The sequence below is a fragment of the Arachis ipaensis genome, chromosome B9 (genome assembly GCF_059453495.1).
Source record: "Arachis ipaensis isolate K30076 ecotype BB chromosome B9, ASM5945349v1, whole genome shotgun sequence".
NCBI lineage: Eukaryota > Viridiplantae > Streptophyta > Magnoliopsida > Fabales > Fabaceae > Arachis > Arachis ipaensis.
In genome coordinates this window covers 155,563,908-155,575,957 of record NC_142444.1, presented here as the reverse complement: position 1 = coordinate 155,575,957, position 12,050 = coordinate 155,563,908, and the positions used below count along the sequence as shown (strand labels likewise).

The 12,050-nt window shown below is 35.5% G+C and overlaps 3 protein-coding genes across 3 annotated transcripts; 2 read left to right on the top strand and 1 right to left on the bottom strand.

The window, feature by feature from the left end:
* Window positions 1-133: 133 nt before the first annotated feature.
* LOC107616924 (B3 domain-containing transcription factor VRN1-like) lies at window positions 134-2,987 on the top strand. The gene is made up of 6 exons (XM_021110979.2): window positions 134-467; window positions 1,173-1,730; window positions 1,832-2,111; window positions 2,204-2,290; window positions 2,427-2,512; window positions 2,602-2,987. The coding sequence occupies exons 1-6, from the start codon at window positions 396-398 to the stop codon at window positions 2,845-2,847; spliced, it is 1,329 nt and encodes a 442-aa protein (XP_020966638.1). The 5' UTR covers window positions 134-395; the 3' UTR covers window positions 2,848-2,987.
* Window positions 2,988-3,168: 181 nt separating this feature from the next.
* HPR (hydroxypyruvate reductase) lies at window positions 3,169-6,321 on the top strand. The gene is made up of 13 exons (XM_016320003.3): window positions 3,169-3,562; window positions 3,681-3,764; window positions 3,891-4,031; window positions 4,225-4,346; window positions 4,462-4,543; window positions 4,722-4,794; window positions 4,871-4,962; window positions 5,060-5,134; window positions 5,230-5,337; window positions 5,420-5,497; window positions 5,582-5,626; window positions 5,819-5,933; window positions 6,033-6,321. Exons 1-13 carry the CDS (start codon window positions 3,440-3,442, stop codon window positions 6,053-6,055), a joined length of 1,161 nt encoding a protein of 386 aa, XP_016175489.1. The 5' UTR covers window positions 3,169-3,439; the 3' UTR covers window positions 6,056-6,321.
* A 952-nt stretch (window positions 6,322-7,273) lies between these two features.
* LOC107616198 (uncharacterized) lies at window positions 7,274-8,281 on the bottom strand. Its single transcript, XM_016318188.1, has one exon. The coding sequence runs from the start codon at window positions 8,279-8,281 to the stop codon at window positions 7,274-7,276; it is 1,008 nt and encodes a 335-aa protein (XP_016173674.1).
* Window positions 8,282-12,050: the final 3,769 nt, after the last annotated feature.

Below are 12,050 nucleotides of genomic sequence, written 5' to 3'. Positions count from 1 at the left end.
TTAAAACTTAAAACTTAACTTGAAATTATTGGTTTTCATATTTATCTAGATAAAAATCAATTTTCTTCTTAAATTTTAGTAATCATCCTACAAATAAATAATAAATAGTTAATTATCCAGTTTTTGATGGGCTAGCTTGCGCAAAATTGTAGACACTTTGTGACTCTTTGACTCTTTGTAACTTGATCATAAGCATTTCGTTTCGTTTACCTCTACTTTCAAAAATTCAAGGGTTTCAGAATTGCCGCAATTACTTCGCCGTAATTAATAACTTCCAAAGTTTCCATATTTATAACGCATTGGTTTTGCACTTTGATCGTAATCACATTATTCTACTAATCTAAACCACTTCCTTGAGGCACTGAAGAGTTAAGAACCAGCTGCTTCATCAAGCAATGTCATCTCCACCAGGCCCCATTCACTTTTTCCAGATTGTTAATGAAACCAGCCTTCAAAATGGTGAATTGGTACTCCAATCTTCTTCTTCTTCTCTTATATCTCTGCGTTATTATTTATGATTGTATAACTGTATTTGTAGTATTATGATATATGATATAGTCGATTCTAGTATGACTATGCTATGGTGTGTATGGTGGTTATGATGACTATGCGAGTATTGTTAAAATTAAAGTTACATTTTTATTTTAGATTTTGGCAACACTTTTTAAGCAACACAAAGCGTTTTTGAAACACCATAGTTACCATACTCATTGTAACATAGTCATACTAGAACGAGTCATATTATAATTGTATGAATCATATGAATGAATAGTAAGGATAAAATCAAGGCTAGTTCTTTTTTCAATTCATGAATCATGATCATATTTTGTGCAATCATGCCAGCTATCCTACAAAATATGTATAGTTAAACAACACATGTATACATACATGTATTTATGCATGGTGTTGGATTTGCTGGCTATTTTTTGTGTACATATAACTTTTTTGTTTAATTTATGCATGGATCATATTCAAGCTCATTTAATTATTTGTTTTTGTATTTTAAACTTTCTTTGTTACTTTGAATTTGGATACCAAGGGTGTTTTAGTTCCCCTATCAACATGTAATTAGTATGAGTAATGTCATTATGGCGTCAATGTTCAAATAACATTTCTATGTTAGTATTGTTGAATGCTTATGAAAGAATATATTGACAATAAGCTTGTAACAGAGGATTCGCAGAAGTTTTGTAAGTGAACATTGGCAAGGAATATCAAGCCCGGTATTACTTGTGCTTCCTAATGGTTCCGAATGGAAGATGGACTGGGAAAAGCGTGATGCTGATGTTTGCTTTGTTCAAGGTTGGAAGGAATTTGCAGAGTTTTATTCTTTGGAAAAGGAGCAGGTTTTGATGTTCAAGTATGAAGGAAAGTCGCGGTTCAATGTTATAATACTCGGTCGGAGTGGCTTGGAAAGAGAGTATCCTTTGTTGAATGGAACTCTTGAAGCTGAAGGGAGTGGTAACTCTAAAAGGCCAAACTCTCCGTTGCGAAAAAAGAGAAGAACCAACACAGAAGAAGAAGCTAGATTCAATGAATATTCTCATAATGCAAGGCCAAGGGACAGAGATGGAAGGAGAATCTTCTTAAAATCTGAGGCTTCTAACAATGTGGAGGCACCAAAACATGCTGAAAGTAGTAGTGCTTTGGAGAGAGCCCGGGCCTTCAGTTCTAAGAATCTTTGGTTCTATCGCAGAATGAGACCAGCGTACATCAATAACTATCTTCTGGTAACCATAACAATTTACATAATATGGTTTGTCATCTCTGTCTCAACTTGTTTCTACAATTGAGAATTTTGTGCTAAAGAGAGTATAATTTTTAATGGCAGTTCAGAGCAGAAGATTATGTAACACAAGAAGAAAGAAAGGAGAATGAGTTTCTCAGTCTCTGGGTTACCGATGAGAGTAGACCATGGCATGCTAAGATCTCGAAGCATGATAATAATGGACAGATAATGCTTACTACGGGTTGGAAGCAATTTGTAAGGGACAACAACCTGAAACTAAATGATGTTTGTGTTTTTGAGAAAACTAGAAATTCTGAAGGACTTTCATTTAGAGTTATTATCTACCGTGCCACGCAAGAATCAACCAATATTCCATCTCAAGGTAGCAGAATAACAATAGAATTTCTTTGATATTATATGAAATTGCATTACCTTATACTTGTTGTTATGCTTTTCCGTTGCATGCTTATGGAGATGGAGCAAACCAAAGCAACCAAACCAATGTTAGAAACAGTTTTGCTGAAAGGGGCCATGAAGGAACTTCAAAAGAATACTCAAAAAGTAATGTCTTTATTATTCTGCTTAATCCTTCACTCTTTCCCAATTTTTACTATGGACTTTGTGTTACATAAAATTTTCACTGTCAAGTCAAGTGTACTTACTGTCATGTAAACCGGTCTAATTGTTGTTGTTTCAGATTACAAACGTCGCGGACGTGCCAGCAAATGGACTGAAGATCAGTTCACTATCGCCTTAAAGCAAAGTCAGACGAAAAGAAGTGCGGTAGGATGAATTAGAGTAACATCTTGTGCTTAATTACTATTATAGCTGCTGTGTCATGCTGACTCTGTTGAATTTGGTGAACAATGCAGCACATACCTTATGGCTTTGCCAAAAAATATCTACAAAAAGCAAAAGCTTTGACACTGCAGATTGGGAACAGAATATGGGAGATTAAGCTAGACTATTATCCACGTCATTCCTATGCCAGATTATCTTCGGGATGGGACAAATTTGTTAAGGATTGTAATCTTAAGGAAGCAGATGAATGCACCTTTCAGCTGATAGATAGGGAGAACTTTGTATTTGATGTTAGAATTTTAAATTGCATCAACTGAATTCTAATTACTAGTCAGTAATACTTAGTGTACAAATCTTATTTCTTTATTTTCCTTTTTCTTTTATTTTTTTAAATTTATTTTTATTATGTAAATAGACAGTGATCTCTGTTTAAGAACAATGAATTGAATCTTGGAGCTTAAACTCATATCAACCAAATATATCACATTCTCCTAACAATAATTTGAATGATGGGATATTACAAAAGAGTGCCTAAGACATGGCCAACTGTTTGAGCATAAGCCACAAGCTAAAAGGATAATTTTGTCTTATTAGAAAAAATGGGATGATTATGAATGTTATCCTTTGCTATTTGGCATTGTGAGGCTCAAGAACACTCACATAGCTTCAACTCACCTCTTCCTTACACCAACTCATGTTATCTAAAAGGGTACCAAATTCTATGTCCACTCATCACTCTTATCAGCTAAATGAGCCAACCACGTGGACCAATCTTATTGGTCAGGAACACATTAGTAATGTGCAGCCTTTCATACCAGATTATCAAAGTGCAACATTATAGTAAAGAAGCTAACTCAAATTTCAATGTAGTGTGTTTCCATTTTCCAACTTTGAAGCTCAACTGTTTCAATGGCAAAGCCAGTTTCAATTGAGGTATGGAACCCAAATGGGAAATACAGAGTTGTTAGCACAAAACCAATGCCCGGAACTCGTTGGATCAATCTCCTTATCCAGCAAGATTGTCGTGTTGAAGTAATAATCATCATCAACTTTCTTTGCTTTGCTTCGCTTCTTTCTCATCTTAGCATGTGTTTTATTCTTATGTAAATCAAAGAGAGTCTTAATTTCTTTCTTGTTGGTTCTCTAATAGATATGTACACAGAAGAAAACAATTCTCTCAGTTGAAGACATTATTCAACTAATTGGTGATAAGTGTGATGGAGTTATTGGTCAGGTGATTATCATAACTTACAAGAAGATTGATTACAAGCTAAGCTTTTGTTCTTGTGATTATTGTTTCATATTCTTTTGTTTGGGTATGGTGATGGTGTTTTCATATTATATATATGTTTTCATTCAGTTGACTGAAGACTGGGGAGAAGAGTTGTTCAAAGCTTTGAGCAGAGCTGGAGGCAAAGCTTTCAGTAACATGGCAGTTGGTTATAACAACGTTGATGTCAACGTTGCTACCAAGTATGGTGTTGCTGTTGGAAACACTCCTGTAAGCTCCACCTTTTCCTCTTTCTGCTTCATATGCATGTACTTTTCTTATCGAAAACTTGCCATTTACACAATATTATACTCAACACCCTTGATTTGTTAAATCACAAAAGGGTGTCGTGTAATATTGCCTGATTTCAGAGGATATAGACATTATTGGAATGTAACATAAGCCTTGATTGCTTAATTGGTAGGGAGTTCTGACTGAGACAACGGCAGAGCTGGCAGCTTCATTGACTTTAGCGGCTGCTAGAAGGATAGTTGAGGCTGATGAGTTCATGAGGGCAGGATTATATGATGGATGGCTCCCTCATCTGTATGATATGACAATAATTGCTTTCTTAATGCTGATAATAATGTGCAAAATACTCCATTTGATGGTTGAAAATAGTTTCTTTGCTTAGCTTAGCTTAGCTTTGTTTCTGATGCAGTTTTGTTGGAAACCTGCTGAAAGGACAAACAGTTGGTGTTATTGGAGCTGGCCGTATTGGATCGGCTTATGCAAGAATGATGGTAATGTCTAAAATTTTTCAGTAAATCTCATTGAGTGTTCTTCAGTCTTCAATACTTGTAATGATTATGATCAGTACAGTGTGTCAGATTTCACAACCAAAACTCTAATTAAGTTGATGGTGATGCCTGATGATAATATATGCATATTATGGTTACTCTTGTTTTGGCACTGTATCAGGTTGAAGGATTCAAGATGAACCTGATTTACTTTGATCTCTACCAGTCAACTCGACTCGAAAAGTTTGTTACAGGCATGCTCCTATCCACTCACCCTCCCCAGTATACATATTATCAACTGATGGTTCTGTTTGCATCCTATTATTGTAGCTTATGGTGAATTCTTGAAAGCGAATGGCGAGAAACCAGTGACTTGGAAAAGGGCATCATCCATGGATGAGGTCCTTCAGCAGGCAGATATAGTAAGAACTTGAATACACTAGCTAAAACTAGAACATGCTTCAATTTGATTTTTCCAAATAATATGGTATTTTCTTTTTCTTATGGATGCTTTTGTAGATTAGTCTTCATCCTGTATTGGATAAAACCACTTATCATCTGGTTAACAAGGAGAGACTCTCCAAGATGAAGAAGGTACAAGTTAACTTTGTAGTAAAATCTTGATTATTTGTGGCATTAAGAGGTGCTAATTCTTGTTAGTGAGTGATGATATGATATCCTTATTTCAGGAAGCAATACTAATAAACTGCAGTAGAGGGCCTGTTATTGATGAAGCTGCACTTGTTGACCATTTGAGGGAGAATCCAATGTTTCGCGTAGGACTCGACGTGTTTGAGGTGAGTGAACCTTACCTAATTATAAATAATCACATTCTTGTTAAATTACCATTTTAATTAGTTAATTCTAATCTTTTCTTAGGATGAGCCTTACATGAAGCCTGGGCTCTCAGAGATGAAGAATGCTATTGTGGTACCTCACATTGCTTCTGCTTCTAAGGTACATTATGCTAAAAGGTACATTTTTATGGTTTTGGTTTGATTATGTACTTTAGCAATGAAATTGTTGATCTGAATTTTGCAGTGGACTCGTGAGGGAATGGCCACACTAGCTGCTCTAAATGTTCTGGTATCTCATGCCACACTATCATCTTGAATTTATTTCAATGATCACTAATGATGCTATGATCTAACAGAAATTATTGATATAACCTGTTTTTTAGATCTGTATTATTAGATTATCTTAGTGCATCATGCACCACATTTAACTTGGTTTGCCATAACATTTTCGATGTGATACTCATTGATTATAAATTTGCAGGGTAAGATCAAAGGGTACCCAGTTTGGTTTGATGCCAATAGAGTGGAACCGTTTCTGAATGAGAATGCTCCACCACCAGCTGCATCCCCAAGCATTGTTAATGCAAAAGCTCTTGGTAACACATGATATTATTATCTTACATACTAAGGGCCAATAGTTATTGTTCTAATCTCTCTTAAATAATGGACTTCGTATTTTTTTTTCTGAAATGCAGGTTTGCCAGTTTCAAAGCTATAGGCATGTCTACATGCTCTTGTGTTTTTTTCTCCTATGGGGGGCCTTCAATTGCAGAAAAAAAGATCAATTTTTGTGTGTTGAGTTAGGCTCTTGTGGCATGGAAGGGTGGAATACCTGAGAAGATTTTATATGTAGAGTGCTGATGGCAATGTATGAATAATTACATACTATCATGTTCATATTAGCAACTTAGCATCAAGTACTTGTAATGTATTTGAAATGCTAAATAAGCATAAATGAACTTACATACATGAGGATTGAGTAAAGTACCAAATCTGACCATGAAAAATCGAGACACAGATAAAACTGACCATGCAAGATTGAAAATTAACTTGTACACATCAATGATGACCTCCGCACTGCAAATCTAACATTAAATAAGGGGATAAAAAATTAATGTCACCTTGGAAGGGGAAAAAATATGATATTATCAAAGATATGAGTGAGATTATCCTTTCCAAAAAAAAGTGTATATCAATATAGTGTTCTCCAAATGTTATATTCAAATGACATCCGTGCAAATAATTTGCTACATAACGCATCATACAAACTATAAATCACTAATAATTTGGCTACAAATTTCTTCTCCCTTTTATCATTGATTTGAGAAAAAAAACGCCTTCGTTGCCATTGAAAAAGATTGTTCCGAAGACATTTGATGGTGTAATATTCAAAGTGAAGGAGGCCTCACTGAAAGTATCTTCAATTATCGAGCTAATGATTCATGAAAATGGCTAATGAAAACCACTTGTGGATGGATAGAGATTGGACCCCATATGTCAAAATGCACCAAATCAAAAATTTCATTAGAAATTGTAGAACTTACATGAAATGGTAGTTTCTTCTGTTTGGAAAAATGGAAAACATCACAAGGCTTTGTTAATTTTTTACATTCAATGAATGGATAGCTGGTATGGACTAATCTGAGTTTATCTAATGGAATGTGACCTAGTCTAATGTTCCATATGCTATCACTAACTAGTGTTAGTGCTACTGCTATTGCCGCTTATGAGTGATGCATTTGATGTTCTAGCTAAGTGTTGTCTAGTGATTAGACTTGTCATTAGTGGTGTGTGGAAGCTGTGAATGATGAGTGTATACGAACCTCCTTGCTCCTTGCTCCTTGCTCATTAGCTGTGCCAATCGTCTTCCATGTATTCAGATCCTGTATCTCACAACCCTTGTCAGCGAACCAGCATTCACAACCCAGATTCTTGGTTATTTGAGATGAGGCGGTAGCCCATGTTTTCTATAACATGTGTCAACAAGGTGCCCACTCTTGTGACAAAAAGAGCACATCCGAGTAGGTGGTCTGCCAGTCCTGCCACCTCTGCCACGGCTTCCTCTTCCACGAACAGTAAAACTTTGAGAACCAATGGTGGCATTAACAGTAGTTTGAGCAGCTGAAACAGCATTGGCTTCTAGGATATCAAGGGTTCCAAATTGTTGCTCTTGTTGAGTGAGAAGTGCAAAGGCATCATTCAGTGTCGGTAATGGTTCCATTAGCATGATTTGAGATCTTGTAACAGAATATTGATCATTTAATCCTCTCAGCAAGCGCACCAGGTAACTATCCTTCCTGTAATTTCTAACAATGCCAAGTCCACATGAGCAAGATTCACCACAATTGCAATCTGGAATTGGCCTAAGACTGTCAAGTTCTTGCCATATTGCTTTCAGTCTCGCGAAATAGGAGGTGATACTCAACTCTCCTTGTTTGATAGAGAACATTTGTTCTTCAAGATCAGCCACTCTAAACACATCACCCTCATAATATCTATGCTTAAGATCGCGCCAAATATCAGCAGCATTATCATTCCATATCACACTCCGTAAAATTTCCTCACTGATCGATGAGATAAACCATGATACTACAAGAGCGTTACATTTTTCCCAAGCCATGAAATTGGGATCAGATTCTTGTGGTTTCGGAAGGCTACCATCAACAAAGCAAAATTTGTTCTTGCATTTTAATGCAATTGTCATAGCTCTTGACCAAGAATCATAGTTTCGAGTAGTTAACACAACATTGATGATGGATATGCCTGGATTCTCTTCAGGATGCACGAAATAAGGGCTCGAAGGATCAGTAATAGAGCTTACCGGCGAGCGAGGGATTTGAGATTGGAGGTTAGAGATCTGCGCAAGAACACGAGCTAGGTTCTGAAGATCGGAAGCTGAGAAGCTTGAATTCGCCACAATCGGAGTTTCTTTATCGTGATCCATCGAAATCAGTAACCTTCTTCCCTCGAGATCTCGTTGATCGGAGCTGGTACTTCACTGAGATGAATCTTGGAATGAAGCAGCCACGCTCTCATCAAAATCTGTGGAATGAGTACAAGAGAAGAGAAGAAGAAGAAGATCGGAAACGAGTCACATGAAGGCTCACCGCAGCATGTTGAACTTCGTTGAACTTGTGACCGAAATTGCAGAAAGAAAAAGAAGAGAGAGAGAGAAAGTAGAGCTTAGCTCTAACTACTTTGCACCTATCCTAACTGCATTTCACTAACTAGTTTAACAGAAAATCTGGAGCAAAATTATATCTATGATCATTCAGTATTTGGAGATGCATGCTGAAGGCCTGAAGCTCTTAGTATGAATGCCATAACTTTCATGCATGTTTTTACATCTTAAAAAAGAGATGTTTTTGCCGGATTTTTGTCCGAAATAAAATTAAAAAAGTAATTATTTTTTGAAAAATGAATTTTGAACTTTAATTTTTTAAATATTTTTTTTTTGCATTTAGGATAAGTTCGTCGCGCCCCGGTGAACTCTATAATTTATATAGAGTTCGTCGCACTACTGGCGAACTTCAGGTTGAGTTCGACACACTGTATAACCATGGGGCCATTTTCATTTGTCGCTTTTCTTCCAAATTTCTTCTCCAAATCCACTTTGTTCCTCCTTTACTTGTGATATTCAGATTCTTCTGTACGAGATTTTTTGTCTTTCGACGTCTGTGAAGTTTGTTATCCACTACATCGCCATTTTCAGGTCAGTATATATTATGTTAGTTAGAGTTACTGCTTTTATGTTAGTTAGAGTTACTATTTACATGTCAGTTAGAGTTACTGTTTAATGTTATTAGTTAGAGTTACTATTTATATGTTTATTAGAATTATTGTACAGTGTTTACATGTTATTTAGAGTTACTGTTTACTGTTTACATGTTAGTTAAAGTATATAACATGTTAGTTAAATTTTTTATGTTATTATTTTCAAGTGCAGTTGCTGTTTACTGTTTATAACACGTTAATTAGTATAAGTTATTAGTTAATTGTTAATTAGTTTAGTCAGAATAATTAGTTTAAGTTGTAAATTAGATGGTAATTAGTGAAATAATTAGTTAGATAAGATTAGAAGAAAATATGATTAGTAAAATTTAGTTTTCAGTTATTTATTGATTAGTATGTTTATAGAGTTTGATGATACACTTTACAACTTCTGTTGACACTAACACTCATACCTGTTTTGCACATGTGGATTGCATATTGAACTGTTTTTGTGTACAGGATTACCATTCTCGATAACAACAGAGAGAGTAAGCATTGTGTGAAAATAAATTGAAACAGTTATAGTGAAACAAGTTGAACTTATGATATTTGAGACTGGCTACATTTTTCTATTTTACACTATTATTTCACGCAGCTATGTGTATGCATATTGGTCTAATTGTGAATATTGCTTATACTTATTATAGTTTTAGTTTTGTTTTGGTATCTGAGTTTTTTTTTTAAGGCTGCTCCATGATTTTGTTGCTGAAAAACTGTTTCTGAAACATTGGTTTATCATTATTTTTTTCTATTTTTTTTGATTGTTGAACTCTGTTGGGTGACTGTAAATTAATCTTTACACTTTTACCTGCTCTACATTTTTTTTGCATATATGGTGAACTATTTTTCTATGCAGGTATCCCTCCTTAATGACAAAAGGGAGAGAAAGAAAATGAATTGAAAGGTCGTTGTCTATTCTATCTTGATCTATGATGATAATGCTTGAACCTGCTGTTTATAATTTGAATTTGCTGCTATTTATTATTTGAATTTGTGTTTAAAAATTTGCAATTTGATCTGGTTGTGAATATTGTTTATAGCTTAGCATCTGAGCTCTTGAATAAATATCTTTTAATTAATATTTGGTTTAGCTCTGATACCAATTGATGGTAATCAGTGGCTAAGAGAATGGGAGGTTGAATCTTAACCCCTTTTTCTGAGTATCACTTTCTGCCTTTCAAAATAGATTCAGGAGAGTTTTCTGCGTTTTGTCTCATAACCAGACACGAGACATTTTTTTTGTCTCGTACCCAGTCAAGAGATATTTTTCAATTTTGTCTTCTTAGCAACAGAAACTAAAATAGAGTAGAAGAGAAAGAGAGAATCACATCAAGAAATATCCTGATTCAGCTGCTAAGTGCAATGCAGCCTACGTCCAGTCTCCATCACAACAATGATGGAATTTCACTATAATCAACTGATTACAGACACCAATTCTTTCCTAGGAACTACCCATTTTTATTTGGGACAAGTCCAGAATCTATATCCAAAAATGAACTTGATTTGGTCACCTACCAAGCTTTCAACTGCTAAGTGCTAACCCAACTTGCAAGGGGACTCCCATAGAATCATGATACACAATATATAGATGTACAAAGGACGTCTAAGACATCTATGGCTTTTTCTTCAATTTTGTACACTCTGCATTTTATCTCTCACGGGCTTTTTCTTACAAACCTCACTCTGTTTGCCATTTTCACTATGAGACTCAAACAGACAAAACTAAAGAAAAGAAAACAAAATGTAACACATTGAAGGAGAAGAACTTCTGTTAGCTTGGGTAGCTATGAGAACTCTGTGTTTACTCTCCTTGATCTCAACCCTTGGCCGTTCACCCTTATTATAGAAGGGGAAGCTTCCAGGGTTAAAATCGATTGAACCGAGCCAACTTCTTCTTCTTCAACACCAAAACCGGTTCAGACAGAAAGAAGAGAGAGGGAACCGAAAGCAGAACCAACATGCAATTACCTCTCTCTCATCCCTTCTCATCAAGATTCATCAATCTGAGCCTTCCATCTTGACTTGGTCTCCAAGAAGGATTTCTGACCCTTGATGAACTCTTGATCCTTGACAGCTCCTTCTGTTCCATTTTTGCTTCTACCTCCACATAGCTACAGTAGCTACCTTCTGTGATGGATGAACAAAAGTGGAAATGAGCTTCACTTCAGAGATCTTCTTCTCTAACCGAATCGGATTGCTTCTACTTTAGGCCGGAGATCTTGAAGCTTCTTCACCACATCTTGCCTTTAGTGGAAAAGATCTCAGCCACGTCATGCCTTGGATCTTCTTTTTGCAAGGGCCATCATCACCTTGGCCGCTTGCTTCATCCTAGCTTCTCTGCTTCTTCCTCTGATAGATTCTATTTTCTTCTTTTCTGTCAGTGAAGTGACCGAAACCAAAGAAAGAGAGGAGAGAGAAGAGAGAAAAGCTTTGAATGAAAGTAAAGAAAGAAATTAAAATGAGTTAAGTTTTCACTTTCCATTCCCCTATGTATAGTAACGTGTGAACTCTTAATTGCCATCAAATCAATTTTGAACTTTCTCTTTCCTGTTACCAATACATGCAATTAAACCAAATAAATTACATTTGAATTCCATCAAAAGTGGGAGTAGGTGACCGAACTCATCAAGCTCCATTTCCTTTCTTTCCTTTTTCATTTCGGACCAACCTATTCGTTGGACCAAGAGAAATATGTTATGGGCTTTATATTAGCTATCTGACCCAATTAACATTTGTGATGCAAAACATAATTCAGCCCCAATTCTTGAAATATTATTTTACCAAAGGCTAAATCTTTTTTCAACATATTGTGCTTTATGTTGCTTATGCCCAATAATAAAAAATCTGTACACAAAACAGAAACAAATAATTTGAAGCCAAAATCATATTAATAATTTTTAATTAATATTTTTAACAATGTTTGATCATCATATTTTAAAGTT